The sequence below is a fragment of the Vigna umbellata genome, chromosome 3, assembly GCF_029865625.1.
Source record: "Vigna umbellata cultivar VRB3 chromosome 3, Vumbellata_1.0, whole genome shotgun sequence".
Classification (NCBI taxonomy): Eukaryota; Viridiplantae; Streptophyta; class Magnoliopsida; order Fabales; family Fabaceae; genus Vigna; species Vigna umbellata.
This window is the reverse complement of record NC_142167.1, coordinates 29,085,144-29,101,636: the sequence shown is the minus strand read 5'-3', so window position 1 is coordinate 29,101,636 and position 16,493 is coordinate 29,085,144. Positions and strand designations below refer to the sequence as shown.

The 16,493-nt window shown below is 37.9% G+C and overlaps 3 protein-coding genes across 3 annotated transcripts; 2 read left to right on the top strand and 1 right to left on the bottom strand.

The window, feature by feature from the left end:
- Window positions 1-23: 23 nt before the first annotated feature.
- On the bottom strand, window positions 24-12,629 carry LOC124822488 (protein SIEL-like). Its single transcript, XM_088109752.1, has 8 exons — window positions 12,045-12,629; window positions 10,556-10,633; window positions 10,196-10,429; window positions 9,875-10,066; window positions 8,637-8,777; window positions 7,634-7,723; window positions 7,006-7,490; window positions 24-957 (listed from the first exon to the last, which is right to left on the bottom strand). Exons 1-8 carry the CDS (start codon window positions 12,627-12,629, stop codon window positions 36-38), a joined length of 2,727 nt encoding a protein of 908 aa, XP_087965878.1. The 3' UTR covers window positions 24-35.
- LOC124822489 (uncharacterized) lies at window positions 12,547-16,161 on the top strand. The gene is made up of 5 exons (XM_088109753.1): window positions 12,547-12,674; window positions 13,153-13,338; window positions 13,527-13,666; window positions 15,158-15,289; window positions 15,463-16,161. The coding sequence occupies exons 2-4, from the start codon at window positions 13,219-13,221 to the stop codon at window positions 15,222-15,224; spliced, it is 327 nt and encodes a 108-aa protein (XP_087965879.1). The 5' UTR covers window positions 12,547-12,674; window positions 13,153-13,218; the 3' UTR covers window positions 15,225-15,289; window positions 15,463-16,161.
- On the top strand, window positions 15,238-15,910 carry LOC148202191 (glucan endo-1,3-beta-D-glucosidase-like). The gene is made up of 3 exons (XM_088109551.1): window positions 15,238-15,289; window positions 15,350-15,356; window positions 15,463-15,910. Exons 1-3 carry the CDS (start codon window positions 15,238-15,240, stop codon window positions 15,908-15,910), a joined length of 507 nt encoding a protein of 168 aa, XP_087965677.1.
- Window positions 16,162-16,493: the final 332 nt, after the last annotated feature.

Genomic DNA, 16,493 nt, shown 5'->3' with positions numbered 1-16,493 from the left:
CTAGCCTAGCTTAAAGCAAGAAAGATAATAATAAATTAATCTTTATTAACCTTGGAAAGATAAACTTGTTTTTCTTTACAAAGAAGTACTAGTTCATGTTTTGGTCCCCCAAACCTTTGGACTGGACCAACATTTTCAAACAAACATTCTGCACCAATGCAAACCTTCAATGTAAGACAATAAGCTTCTGGTGTTCTGTAGAAGGGCGCAACAAATGTAAATTTTCTTACCACTTCAGAGCCTTCAAAACAGTCCAAATCAAGAAAGACATGTTGTACGAAACCATCATCCAAAGTCATCCTTAGCCATAACTTACTCTCACTTGAAATATTATGGAGAGTGATTTCACATGGTACACCAACGGGTAGCCCTGAAACGAAGGGAAGAGGGTGTTCCATGTCATTGTTGGGAATGCTTAGTTCTGCCTTTACATGTTTGATTGTTCCATGAAACATAAACTGCTTCAGAGAGAAAAACTTGAGACATGCATCAAACTGAAGTGGACTGCAAGAAGCTCCATCGGTTGAGATGGTACTTAGTACTTTCCCAAGTTCAACTATGAAATTGGATGGCAACGCTGAACTTTCTTTAAGGATAGATTCAACACGTAAATATAGAGTTTTCAGCCTCTTCAATGTATGATTAAGACAGATGATTTCACTTCTACATATCCTGAGAGCACACGTTAATAACATTAGCTCCAAGAAGTTCAATTCCTCTTCCGCAGACAAGCCTATAAACCTACTCATCAATTCTTTAACCCTCCTATCAAGCTTTCCCAGTTTGAATTCCATTTTTCCTATTCGCTGAGAACACAACTTTTTTGATGGCAGCAAGGGCTCCCATACTTCAACAAGTAGCTCTATCACCCGGAGGTATAGTATAGTAAATGCCAAAGCATCAGCATCACCAGATCCCAAAGAATCATGTTTCATGGCAGCTAACTCCTTCAAACACCTGCATCATTGGCATCAGCACAGAAATAAATGATTAAAAACAACAAGGAGAATATTAGGCACATGCCTACTGAATTTTAACAATAAAAATATAAAAAAAGTGATATTATTACTATATTATAAAAGCTTGCAGGACATCTTAAATTTCAAGCAAAAAAACCAACTAACTAGAATCTCCAATTCTGTATATAGCATAAATTAATCACACAAAATATAAAGCAATACGTGGAAATTGAATTATTTTAAAGAAGTTTAATAGTCTTTTTAGCCCCAAGTTTTCTCAGAATTATTTAATACAGTCCCTCAATTTTTTTCTTCATTTCAATTTAGTCCTTATTTTTTCTAAAAAAAGTTGTAGTTCTTTCCGTTAAAGGTGTTAACATTATTTAGTCGATGACGATGTGGCAGTGTAAATGATGACGTGACACTAAGGTGGCTGGACTTAAATGATGTAAGTACCAATATACACAGCCACCTCGTCACTCTCTAAATGATGCAAGTACCAATTTAAAAGAAGAAATCACATTAACATTTTTTTTTTTTAAAATGAAGACTACATTGAGATGAAAAATAAAAATTGAAGGACCATATTGAATAATTCTGACAACAATTGGGAGAAAAAATGCTATTAAACCTTTAAATGGTTATGATACGTACCCAAGAGATAATAAAAATAGGTGGGGCAGAGTTTATAAGAGGAGAGAAAAGGGTGACGTGGCTTTGTGAGGGAATTGTGTTAGTTAGAAGAGAGAGAAAATGGTTTGTTATATATTATGAGGTGTAGGCTGTGAGGGGGGACACGCTTTGGGTTTTTCGGTGGAGTGGGAGGAGAAGAATTATTACGATTCTTCTCAGGAGCGAGGCTCTGGGCAGAGGGTCTTGAACCTTCTGAGTTTTCTGTTTTATAATAACAGTGAATTTTCACTATTCTACTTTTCACACTTCATATTTTCGATTGTTCCATTTATTCCTAAACGCTGATTTCTATTAATTGGTCCGACCTGCCGGATCAATATTTCCCGATCGGAGATCATGCCACCAAGAAAGAACAATGTCCAAGGAGAGCTAGCGGGTGAGGAGAATGAGGCAGATCTTGTTGTGGGTGAGGTCGCTAAACTCAAAGCGGTAGTTGAGGAGCTTGTGGCACAATTGTTGCAAAGTCAAACCAACTTGGAGAAGCTGCGTAAGGATTCAGCAGAACAGATCGTAACCTTACGCCGAGAAGCCGCTGAGAATCAATCAAAGCTCCTTCACTTAATTTCGAAGTTCACTAATATGAATGAGGGGGAAAACGAAGAGTTGGGGTCAGGATCGGTGAATACGCAGAGAACGAAAAGTATGAGACAACTCGAGGGAGACGATTTAGCCGAATTTCGGCAATCGATGAAGAAGATAGAATTACCACCATTCTATGGAGAAGACCCAGCGGGGTGGATAGCAAGAGCTGAAGTTTATTTTAACGTACAAGAGACACGAGAGGCAGTCCGGGTGAATCTCGCACAACTGTGTATGGAAGGAAGCACGATTCACTTTTTCCATGCGTTATTAAATGAATATGATGAGTTAACTTGGGAAGATTTGAAACGAGAGATGCTGGAGCGATATGGAGGCCGAGGAGAAGGGAGTATTTATGATCAATTGGCTGCCCTAAAACAAATAGGAAGTATTGAAGACTATATTATAAGTTTTGAGTGTCTCATTGCTCAGGTGCCACGAATGCCCGATGAACAATATTTTTCTTATTTTACACAAGGGCTGAAGTATGAAATACGTGCGAGAATACGAAGCTTGCACGTGGCACATCCTATGTCCAGGGGTCGCATGATGAATGTAGCTCGCGCCATTGATGTGGAGATATCAGGGAGAAATAAAATATGGCAGGGAAGGGGAGAGTCTCGAGGGGATAGGTATCAAGTAGGGCATCGACCCATTTCAACTGTGGTGGGAAAAACTGGGCCAAAACAAAATGGGGGAAGTTGGGGAGGAAATGGGCCTGGCCCAAGTGTTCAGAAGGATTGGGGTGCAAAGAATAAAGGGGGGTCACGTGATAGAGGAGCAAATCATCTTTCTTATCAAGAACTTCTCGACCGAAAACAAAAGGGCTTGTGTTTCAAATGCGGTGGGGTGTACGGTCCCCTTCATCAATGTCCTATTAAGCAGCTAAGGGTGGTCATGGTGAATGAGGAAATCCAAGTTGAATGCGAAGGAGATGAAGAGGAAAATGAGGAGAGGGATGACGAAGATGAGGTGGTGGCAGAATGTACAACGTTAAATCTCTATTCTCTCACGAGAGACCGAAATGATCAACCGAGGACTATGAAGTTACGGGGTCTGATCGGGGAGATTCCGATGTTGTTCTTGGTCGACAGCGGAGCCACGCACAATTTTATTTCACGAAAACTTGTGGAAGCTTTGGGTTGGCAGTGGGAAAGAACCAAGCAAATGAAGATTCTGATGGGAGATGGGCACAAATCCGAGACTCAAGGGATTTGTCGAGGTATCAAAGTAAGGATTGATGATGGTGAGTTTGAAATTGATGCTTTTCTCTTCGATTTGGAGGACATGGACGTGATATTGGGGATGTCGTGGTTAACGACGTTGGGAGAGACCACTGTGGACTGGAAAAAACAGCAAATGAAGATCCAGACTCAGCAAGGAGAGAAACTGCTAAGAGGAGCCCCTCATGGGGATTCATTGTTAATTTCAGTGTGTGGGGTGTTGGAGGAAAAAGAGAAGATGGAAGTTGCGGAGTTGGGTCCAGAGCAACGAAGCGTCTTAAATCACTTGCTGCAGTATTTCAAAGATGTGTTTGAAGAACCTAAGGGGCTACCCCCTAGACGTGTAAAGGAACACAAAATTCATCTCAAACCAGGACAAGAACCTATTAACGTGAGGCCTTACAGATATGCGTATCATCAGAAGAATGAAATTGAGAGACAAGTGCAAGAGTTGATGGAAGTGGGTCATATCAGGCATAGCCAGAGTGCTTACTCGAGCCCAGTCATTTTGGTGAAGAAGAAAAATAACAAATGGCGCATGTGTGTTGATTATAGAGCTTTGAACAAGGTCACTATTCCAAATAAATTTCCAATACCAGTTATTGAGGAGTTATTGGATGAGTTGCATGGAGCCAAATATTTTTCTAAATTGGACCTTCGTTCAGGATATCATCAAGTCAGAATGAGGGAGGAAGACATTGCAAAGACAGCATTCCGAACCCATGAGGGTCACTATGAGTACCTCGTGATGCCCTTTGGACTTATGAACGCCCCATCGACATTCCAAGCTCTCATGAATGAAGTTTTTCGAACGCTGTTGAGGCGAGGGGTATTAGTGTTTTTTGATGATATACTCGTGTATAGCAACAGTTGGGAAGAGCATATGCAGTTGCTTGAAAAGGTGTTAGAAGTGTTGAGGGATCACCAATTATTTGCGAACAAGGAAAAATGTTTGTTTGGCCATGAGAAGGTGGAGTATTTGGGACATATTATTTCCATACATGGAGTTGCGGTGGACCCAGCAAAGGTTAATAGTGTGTTAGAGTGGCCAATTCCCAAGAACGTAAAGGGAGTTCGTGGATTTTTGGGTCTTACAGGCTATTATCGTAAGTTTATAAAAGATTATGGTAAGATAGCTAAACCACTAACAGAGTTGACTAGAAAGGATGGATTTGGGTGGAATGAACGAGCTCAAGAAGCATTTGATGAACTCAAACAAAGGGTCACATCAGCACCAGTGTTAAGGCTCCCAAATTTTGAAGAAGAGTTCATCCTGGAATGTGATGCATCTGGGACAGGGATTGGAGCAATCCTAATGCAAGGAAAAAGACCTGTGGCGTACTATAGCAAGGCCTTGAGTTCACGCAATTTGACGAAGTCAGCCTACGAAAGAGAGTTGATGGTAGTGGCATTGGCTATCCAACACTGGAGGCCTTATCTTTTGGGTCGCAAATTTACTGTTTTTTCAGACCAGAAGAGTCTTAAGCAATTAATGCAGCAAAGGATAACGACAGGTGGACAACAAAATTGGTTGGCTAGACTATTAGGCTATAATTTTGAGATTGTTTATAAGCCAGGCAAAGAAAATCAGGGGGCAGATGCTCTATCCCGAAGTAGAGATGAAGGGGAAATGAAGAGCATGGTCTCTTTTCCAGTTTGGTTAGATTGGCAAGAGCTTAATGCAGCGGTACATGTTGATGATAAATTGAAGAAGATAATAGAAGAAATAAAGGCTGGACAGGTTTATGTGGGATATGAATATAAACAAGGCGTTTTATATTATCAAGATCGCTTAGTGATACCGGAGAAATCTGTGTGGGTCAATAGGTTATTGGAAGAAGCTCACTCTACTCTGCAAGGGGGTCACTCAGGGTTTTATCGAACCTACAGAAGGATTGCAGCCAATGTGTACTGGAAAGGAATGAAAAAAGATGTCCAACAATTTGTCCAAGCCTGTGATACATGTCAGAGGCAGAAATATATAACAGCAGCCCCTAATGGTTTATTACAGCCTTTACAGATTCCAGAAAGAGTTTGGGAGGATATCAGTATGGATTTCATTACTGGATTGCCCCGGTCTAAAGGCTTTGAAGCCGTTTTGGTAGTGGTGGATCGTTTAACAAAATACTGCCATTTTGTTCCCCTTAAACATCCTTATACGGCAAAGTCATTGGCTGAGATTTTTGTAAAAGAAATAGTAAGGCTGCATGGAATACCGAATTCGGTGGTGAGTGATAGGGATCCGATATTCATGAGCTTGTTTTGGAGAGAGCTCTTTAAGATGCAAGGAACAAAGCTGAAAATGAGCACGGCGTATCATCCGCAATCGGATGGACAGACTGAGGTAACTAATAGATGTCTGGAGACTTACCTCAGATGTTTTATTACTGATCAACCCAAGACGTGGGTGATCTGGATGCCGTGGGCAGAGTTGTGGTTTAATACCACTTATCACAGTTCCACAAAAATTACTCCTTTTGAAGCGGTGTACGGAAGACTTCCTCCTAAGATTGTACAGGTGGTTCAAGGAGAGGTGAGGGTAGCAGCTGTTCAAAAGGATCTTCTAGAGAGGGATGAAGCATTGAGACAGTTGAAGTCTCATTTATTACGTGCCCAAGACAGAATGATGATTCAAGCTAATAAGCATCGAAGGGAAAGATATTTTTCGGTGGGAGATCTTGTGTTTTTGAAGTTGAAACAGAATAGACAGCAGTCGGTCATGAGCAGAATTAATCATAAATTAAGTGCTAAATACTATGGACCATTTGAAGTAGAGGAGAAAGTAGGAGAGGTGGCATATCGTCTGAAATTACCACCTACTTCAAAAATTCATCCTGTTTTTCATGTATCTTTGCTGAAGAAAGCGGTGGGCAAGTATAAGGTTGAGGAGGCTCTCTCTACCGGGTTAGAGGATGACAGAGCTGAAATATTAGTTCCCACGGCCATCTTAGCCACTAGGAACTACAACAAAAGAGGAGAAACTAAGAAACAGGTACTGGTTCAATGGAGAGAGCAGAATGCAGATGAAGCCACTTGGGAAGATGAAATAAATATTCGAAGTCAGTTTCCAGAGTTTAGCCTTGAGGACAAGGCTTTAGTTCATGAAGAAGGCATTGATACGTACCCAAGAGATAATAAAAATAGGTGGGGCAGAGTTTATAAGAGGAGAGAAAAGGGTGACGTGGCTTTGTGAGGGAATTGTGTTAGTTAGAAGAGAGAGAAAATGGTTTGTTATATATTATGAGGTGTAGGCTGTGAGGGGGGACACGTTTTGGGTTTTTCGGTGGAGTGGGAGGAGAAGAATTATTACGATTCTTTTCAGGAGCGAGGCTCTGGGCAGAGGGTCTTGAACCTTCTGAGTTTTCTGTTTTATAATAACAGTGAATTTTCACTATTCTACTTTTCACACTTCATATTTTCGATTGTTCCATTTATTCCTAAACGCTGATTTCTATTAGGTTACTATGCAACTCACACGATACAAATATTGGAAGAAACAACAACAAATACTAAGGCACCTATGTTACTAAAGTTACACAACAATTCCTCACCTTAAGGACCTTAGCACTTCATTTGTATGACTTGATTGTATCCTCAGCCACATAGCAGGGGGCTTTGCAAGGATGTAATTTATAACTTCATCATTCAGAGATTGTTGTTGTTGTATCTGGTTATCTGCTAACTCTTTCGGCTCCCTTGTGATATGTGCGCCAGTGACCTCATTGCTAGAAAAATTTGGAGCATTATCACCTTCAAATAAAGGCAACTGTTCCTCCCCTTCCGTGAGGTTAATATTTGTTGCAGAATACTCTGTAGATCTGCTTTTCTCACATAGGCAGGCCAAAAGGGAATCCCTATCCATGATATCACTAAAAGCATTATAAATTCTACCTAGGAACGTAACTGCATAAGAAAACATAACTGGTGGTATTCTGCCTACATCAGCATTCAAGAGTGGAGCAGATATAGAAAGAATTAACAGTGCAGCTATCCTTGCACTATCAAATTCTACATTTCCTTCCAAAGCCGTTTCTACCTGTAAAAGCGAAAACAAAAAGTAATCAGTGCCACTACTTCAAAGAAGTTTAGGTACATCTGTCTCATTGACATGCAAAATATGTGAAAGGATCAAGAAGTTCTTGTGTATATGATTATATGCAATAATCCGAACAAGCGCACCTCTTCAAACGTGTCCTTCATAATCAGCCTTACAAATTTCTTGTGATTTCGGCCCAGATGAGAAAAAGTAGAAAATACATCAGCTTCATCCTGGAAGCACCAAAGTTAAAAATTAAATGGAATATAGGTTGGTTAAAAAGTAGTTGCATTGAGAATCATGGCTCCAACTTCTGAAAGAACAGGATTACCCCTTAGTGAGAGGGATGACTTTGTAGCACATGAGCAAGCAATTAAGCGGGGGGGCAACAAAAGAGGTTGCGAGACTGCCCACAACAGAAAAGTTGTTTCACTTAATACAGGATCACTTCACACCTCTTTGTCTGGATGGTATAATGAAAAGTGAGGGAATGCAAAAAGAAAGAGAGAATAACTTTCTTTGAAGGGCCATTAAATGTTCTTCAGTTAATGGCTGGTTTTGAATGCGGGGGACTACTTTGGTATGTAGTCCACCCATGCTGTGGTTAGTCTAGTTTTCACTTAAATAATAATATCTATAACTCTGTTTATATTATCCTGTTCTTCTACACATCTTTATGGCTATTACTAATAATTTTGAAGCCATAACAAAAAGTTAAACCATGATGGAATATCAAGACAAGGATGCAGCAAAGATAAAAATATTATGTAAAAGGGTGAATAATACAAGTAATTAAGGATATTCTTCTCAAGGGACACGTCTTTAATTGAGAACATCTAAAATTGCCAATGGTGCACTGTGAAAGAAGAGATGATGATGCAAAACACAAATTATTGCATATTTAAAAATTAAAAACAGAAAATAAAATGGATAGAAAATGGTTAAAAGATATATTCATATGCAGTCAAGGTCCTCAAGGATATAGTACGCTATTGCCTGAATGGTGAAATAAAAGTACATGTAGTATATATAGGTATTTTTGCAGATAAAATGACCTCGAATATTGACAAAAATAAAAAATTAACTAGAGATTTTACGTAGCCATTGAAAATATAAAAGGCAAATGGAACCGAGTATAAAGCAAACCTGTGGATAACTGTCTAAATTTCGCAGGAGTCTATCAACAGATGATTTGAACAATGCCAGATTGTTTAGCTTCATTACTTTAAGTATTTTCCTATAAGTATATCTTACATCCCAACTATCATCTACCAGAGCTCCAAGAAACTGAAAAATAAAATGAAAAATATATTACTAATATCAATTATAAAGTGCATTATATATACAAGTAATGGCATTAGGTGAGTCAGTTAGAGAAAAATTCACGATTTTGGCAAATTAGGTTTCTTGAAAAAGATTAAGATTAATCAAGAATTCAACTAAGAAAACACTCAATATCCATAACAAGTATCAATAAAATCCCCACCACTGATTCATGCTGTTGGTCAGGTCTTGTTTATTAAAAAGACTTTATCAGCTGAAACTTAAGGACTATCCAAGACAGCTTTTAGTAAAAATGTTTCTTCCTTTTAGAAGAGGAAAAAACCATAACAGTCCCCGGTATTTGATTTGATCACCGATACACAAACAATCATTCTTTTCAGTTTGGCAAACCACAAACAGGCAATCTAACCATTGGTCCCAACAAAACTAACCTTTTCCATGCACCCTGCTAGTCATTCTTCACTTTCCAAATGTAATTTGGTCAACCCAAGGGACCTAGTTCATTCTACAAATCTACTGAAAAGCTTAGGGCCATTTGGTTTGAGAAAACAATTTCTATTTTCACTTTTAATGATAAAAATGTCGCATTAATTTTACTTGGTTTTCTATTTTCACAAGTTTGTAATATGTATAGGACATGGTGGAAAAAAAAAACAATAAAAGGTTATTGTCAGTGATTCCTTCACAGACTTTTGAAATAGTGAGAAAATGAAAACAAAATGGAACTTTTGTTATTAAAAACAAAAATAGAGAATGAAGACTACATCCAATTAATTTAAAACCATAACAACTATAACCCTACTTATTTTCCAGGAAAATAATCACACCACTAGCAAAACTCCTTAACCATAAAACTTCCAAATAAAACATTAGATTTTTCCCCCAAATTTTGTCCTACCTCCTAGCACAGTAAAATTTCCGAATTAGAAAAAGAAAAGAATACAAATAACCAATAAATCTCCATACAGCAATATGAAGAAGGTTCCATAATTTGTCCAACATGAGATGCATCTTGCAGTTTCAAAGAAAGGAAAAACCGTAGGCACTAAAATACATACTAGAAATAGAGCAAAATGATTAATGGAGGATCAGAAACACACCATGTGCAAATGTTTTTCATGAAGCTTTAAACGGCCATTAATTGCCATATGGTGCATGGTTTCTAAAGCTTGTAAGCGAACCACCGCAGAATCATCATTCAACACATCCATTAATGAGTCTAACGCTTCACGTGCAAACTCAGCAGATAGACTTGTCAGTGTGTGTAAGGACTCACATACAGACTTCCTCACCTTCATATCAGGCACAAATGAAGAAAATATTATCAAACAATCACACAAGGAAAAAACACTATAACTATACCAGATTATTGCTGTCAATTTTAGATAAACCTCTACTAACACGGGGTTTTCAAAAGATACCTCAAAGAACTCATCCTCAAGTCCATGAACTAGTGCACCAGCAACACTACTTGCCAACATGACACATTGTTCAGATGTGCTCGGACTCTCGGTTTCCTTTTGCTTTCCACGTCCTGAAACTCTCTTTGCTAAACTTTGCAAAAGAAGATCCTCCGATACCATTTCCATCTTTCTGAGGCCATTAAATGCTTCAACTCTAACCTTCATATTCATATCTCTTGCCATGGAGCATAGCTATATGAACATACATACTGTGAATGAGTTACGTCATACTGAGGCAACAACAGTCCGAAATTCTAGAAAACTAAAACAGATACGTAACACCAAAAAACTTGAAACATATGAAGCCCAATACTACACCTTGGCAAATACGTCATTGGACCAATAGGCTTTCATCTCTGAGCTAGAAGCTGCCAACATCATACCCCATGAAGCCACCTGGAATATATAAGCATACATCATTCAAAGACTTACCACCATCAACTAGCTCAAAACAGAATATTAATCATTCGACAATTGACTGAACTCAACAAGAACACTATCTGATTGACACTAATACTAAAATATCAGATTTTCTCATTTCTAATATTTCCGCAACACAATATCTAGCAATAATAAAAAAGGACTTGACACCTCGTTTAGTTAGTCATCCAAAAGTATTCCCTACATCACATTGGGCATTGTCTGTTGGTGATGTAGGTCATATCAAATTAATCTTAAATGCAGTACATACTCCCATTCTAAAAGCACTTCCACATCATATCGACCCTTCGTTCATATATCCATTGGTCTTCAAATTGCAGATAAATGCCGCTATCATATTACTTTGGTCCACTTAGAAGACCAATTTCATGGTATTAACCGACTGAAATACTATGATCATGGGCATCACTATATATTGACAACTTGTATAATTGAAATATACTTTGGTAATATAAGGTCATTTTAAAAATTTCTCCAAAAAAATATTTTGAAAGTCACCTTTAAGGAATTCGTGTTCAAACTTAAAATCTCCTTTCAAGTTAACTATCCTAAAAAAAATACCTAAACTTTAGTTGCAGGATTTATCAGCATAACCAAATAGTCGTGGTAACATGGCTGGTCAGGACCGAATTTGGCTTTCTTCGTCTTTATGCTTCCCGGAGAGAAAACAGGATCACCCAGTTTTTTTCTAAAATTTAATTAGCTTATATAATTTAATCAAATTATATAATGATTATTTTGGATAAGAACTAATGGACAACACAAATCTTTAAAATTATCTTACTTTAAATTCAAAACATTCAATTAATTATTACAATAGTTAATTTATATTCTCAAATGCAAGCACTTATTAATAGACCACATATTTCATTCTTAAACTCCATCTCGTTTTTGCAGAATATCATCCAGTAAAATCAAATTAAATACTTTCATCATTCTCTCTTTTTTTCACTCACTTAGGAGTGCATTCACACAAACTCTTGATCAACCAACCAAAAATTACGTCTCACAATTGATCTTCTTCACCCTCTTATTCATAATTTACTCTTTCTCTAAAATTCAAATAATTAAAAATAACCACATAAAATAATTTTAATAATTTATTAAATCTAAACTAAAACAATTATATAGGAGAATATTTATCTATTAAAATTTTATTATATATAATTCCTGCATCCAAAAGTTATCATAAATTTAAATTATGTAATTTAGTTTGTAGAATGTCTAAGTTAAAATATTAGTTTTTCCCGTTACAAGGGCAAAGCAGTAAAAATAATCTCTGATGAAATAAAGAAATTATTGGAAGAGGCAGAGTAAAGGAGGAAGAGTCTATGGCGATGAAATTGATAGCAGAAGAGATCCTTACCACGCGAACCGCAGAGTACCTTACGCAGGGATCGAAGTCCCGAAGCAACTGAACGGCGCGTCGGTAACAAGCATCGACCAAACCAACGTCTTTCAACTCTCCACCGCGCTCGATGAATTGGACGAGCCCTTCAAGCGCCGCGTCTCTAACGTAAGGGTAAGGATCCTTCGTGAACCCCAGCAGCACCGCCAACAGCAAGCCAGGTCGGACCTCGAAACTCGAACCCGCGTTCCGGAGCATCCACGCGCGGGCGGGCACGGAGGCGCCGAAGCACAGCGACGTGAAGCGCGCGTCGTCTAGATGGAGGCCCGAGAGGGACGCGCCGATGGCCTCCACAGCGAGGCGGGGAGAGGATTCGGCGGTGGGAAGAGCCATGGTGGGGGCGAGGTCGGGGTGGCGAGAAGCGCCGTCGGAGAGGAGCTTGAGGGAGTGAGTAGTGGGGTGTGGGGAGCTGGTTAGGGTTTGGAGAATGTGGGAGACGGTGCTTTTTGATGTAGAAGGGTGGAGGAGGAGGGACCTCATGGTGCAGAGGGTACGGAGAGAGAGGGTTTCGTTTTCTTCAGAAGTTTCGGGTGGATTAGCCATCGCCGGAAAAGGGATGCGACGCTGCCGGTCGTTTTGGTGGAGAAGGTGGAGCTGCTCTTAATTTTCAGATTTTCATAAGAATTTTTTCTATTTTACGAGGATAGTTTTTTTTTTTGCCAACAAAAAAACCTATTTGTTTTGTTTTGAGACCAGTTTTTTAAATGGAGGGAATGATTTTGTTTTTGGGTTAGTACTGTTTTGAAAGTAAAATGTGATAGGAAACAAAAAACGATTAAAATATAAAGTTGTTAAAGAGAGAAAGATGTAATTAAATAAAAAAATGTATTATTATCTTTTATTAATCATTGTTACACTAAAAAAAATACATTATAACAGGAGTTTATTTTCGGCGGGAAACCCTATAAATGTTCAGCGGTTTTATAGAAACCGCAAACAAATTAAAAATATATTTTTATTAAAGAAATGTTGTTTCGTTTCCCTCCTCATTTTCGCACCGGCTCGTTTTCTATTTGACTTAAAATAAAATAACATGTAACCACACTAGTTCGCGATTTTGATTTAGATTTGCAGGTGTCATGGAGGCACGAGGACTGGGTTCGAGAGCTTCGCGTTTTGCGAGAGAAAGACGATGATGGCGCTGTGTGGTGGTTGGTTGTCAGAGGTTCGCGACGACGATGTGGGGATGATGATGGAGGATCTCTATTTCACAGTGGCTTGCGGTGGTGAAAATGAAGCTTGCGATGGTCTGGTTCGAACTCAAATTTGGAGCTTTTTGTTTCTAATTTGGGATTATCTGCAATTAAGGCTGGCCACTTGCTCGAAAGGTGGAGAATGACCATGATGGTCTCGTGGTTGCCTCAAAGATGAGGCTCGATGATGTTGAAGGAGATGGTTATGAAGGCGCTGATGAAAAATGGGTTTTGTGGTGTTTCACAGGTGATTGCGGTTTTGATTCGGACCAACCATTACCTGAAGGGAGAGGCATCGTGGAATATTGTATGGGACATGCGGCCGGCGCGGTGGCTCCATCGTCCTGATTCCGCGTGGCTCCATAGTGGAATGTTGCATGGGTTCTGGTTAGTTATATTTATAGAATAAGGTTTTAAATTATGGTCATTGCAACTTTTAATGTTCGATAAGTCTGGCTAATGTGACTGCCATCATGTAGATGGTATAGTTATATGAAGTCAAAAGTTTCAGTAACAAAAAGGAATACTAAAAAATATAGTATTGTTCTGCATAATTTAAGTAAACCATATCAGTTAAAATTGGTGGGTTTCATATGTTTACTAATGATTTTTTTCTTGATTTTTCAAGTGTATCTGAAAAACCATATTCTTAACACTTCTCATAAATTTGAATTTGACATAATATGCGAAAATATCATCGAACATTTTTTGTTTATGTCCAGGACAAACATATAGTAAATCCCTAATTCAAGTTATCACTCAACAGAAGATTAAAAGAGGTGATGAATATCTTTCAAAGTGAAAAGGACAAAATAGAAGATATACACACACACCTTAAGTGGCACTTCTAGAAATTAGTAAAATAGCATAAAAAACGAAGATTGTAAGTTTTCTGGTAGCAAACAGGCTATATAAAAATTCAGAATAAATCTTCTTTCCACTACCCCTGCTCATATAGACAATGCTCAAGACATTTATCGAATCGTGGATTATATCAGTAACTAGTATATGATATGGTGAATAATTTTCATTTTATCAACTTGAAAAATTAAATTAGATCTTAAAGTCTTAAATAAATTAAAACCCAATTTAGTTATTAAAAGACACATTCTGAAAAATTAACTATTTAGATCACCAAACTGCAATTATTTGGAAAACATATTTATTGAATGTATACGTTTTACAAATAAATTAATCAAATTGGTGACAAATATGTGCTTCTACTACGTATCAACTCAAATCTCCAAAGGTTTTGAGCAAGAATTTATTCACAAAGTATTATCAATAAACATCAATTTAGAGTTATTTTGGCATGTATCTGAGGGTGTCTTCAATGCATGTTCTGGGGTATGCATTTTATGGAATGTTGTTTCTATTGGATGTCGTGGCCGTAGAAGGCTCATTTCTTTAAGCAAAGCCTTATAGAAAATAAACTCTGAGGACCCTAACCTGTATAAAATTCACATCCTAGTCATCAAATTAAATTGCAAAACTAATACAATCAAACACGTTATTACACCAATCTAGGAAGGTGAAAACTACGAAACTGAATTTAGCAGATAAGCAGGACCAAGACTAGATTTTGATAAAATCTAATTAGCAAGGAAATTAAATCAGAAGCCCCATTTCTAAAATCTTATCGACCAACCTCTAAGCCAAATCAAAGATATCATAAAATTCGCCACATCTTCTAAGAACTTGTCACTGAAGAACAATTTGAAATAGAAAAGAGAAGTCCTCCTTATGAATAGAAAATTATATTCTGTGTTGTACATGACAGAATATGCTGCACGGTTTATTTCTAGTTTCCATTAATTACATTGATGGATTGTTTAACGTTCATGAACTCACAGGGGTTCAAAATGTCATACTATGCAGCACGATTTTTCGACAGGCAAATGAATTCCACTTGGCTCTTTGCTTCAGCTCAGTCAAAGTGGTATAGCAAACACCAAGAAATGAAAGAATTCACTGCGAATTTGGGTCAGAAATCGAGGAGAAAACTGAAAGGTGAGTACTAATTAAAATTTATCTTGTTTTTCTTTTCTTTTTCTCATTTTAGTTGTGCAGTGCATGAGTAAGTTATAATGGTTATGATATTATATGAGTTATTAGAGACCGAAGTAGGCATTGAAATGGTGAATGGAAGGCCTTAAGGAAGTGTTTTGGTGTTTGCATTGTAGGTATGAGTTGGTATATTGTAGAGGAAGCTTTGATGATGGACGGAACCAAGAAAGTACAAGTGAAGCTGTGAATGCGTACTATTCAGCAGCTTTGGTGGGTTTAACATATGTTGACTCACGTCTTGTTGCCACTGGATCAACGCTATTGGCGATGGAAATTCTTGCTACACAAATTTGGTGGCATGTGAAAGTTGAAGACAACATGTACAATAAAGAATTTGCAAAAGACAATAGGATAATTGGTGTTCTGTGGTCTAATAAGAGGGATAGTGCATTATGGTGGGCCGTTGCTACATGTAAAGAGTGCAGACTTGGAATCCAAGTGCTACCCTTGTTGCCTATCAGTGAGACATTGTTCTCTGATGCTGCTTATGTGAAGGAGCTTGTGGAATGGACACTTCCATCTTTAAGTAGTCAGAGTTGGAAGGGAATGACCTGTGCCTTGTAGGGAATTTACGATAAGCAATCAGCATTGTGTATCATAAGAACATTGACAGCTTTTGAAGGTGGAAACTCATTCACTAATCTCTTGTGGTGGATTCACAACAGATAATTATGGAGTCGTGATGCGCATAACTTTGAATAAATAATGTTTCAACTCAATAATCTAAGTTGAAGCAACATATGCAACCTCGAATCTCATCTCAGTTTTGTTAGTTTATGATTATGGATATCAATTTAATAAAATATTTTATAGACTTTGTTCCTTGTTACAGTGAAGTTAAACAATCTAAAACTAATTTTATCACAAAATCATTTTATTACAATCAAAAACTAAAAGAAGAAACATATGTACACATTTCTGGCGGTTTTAGAATCTCGATTAGGTTTTACCGACAATTATATCTAACCCCAGTTAGGTTTTACTGGCGATTTTATCTAACCTCGGTTAGTCCGGCGGTTACAACAAAACTTTCGCTAATTCCGGTGGTTCTAGCAAAATTCTTGCTAATTCCGACGGTTCTAGCAAAACTCTGCTAATTTCGACGATTTTCTCAAAACTTTTGGAAATTGCGGAAGTTTCTTAAAAA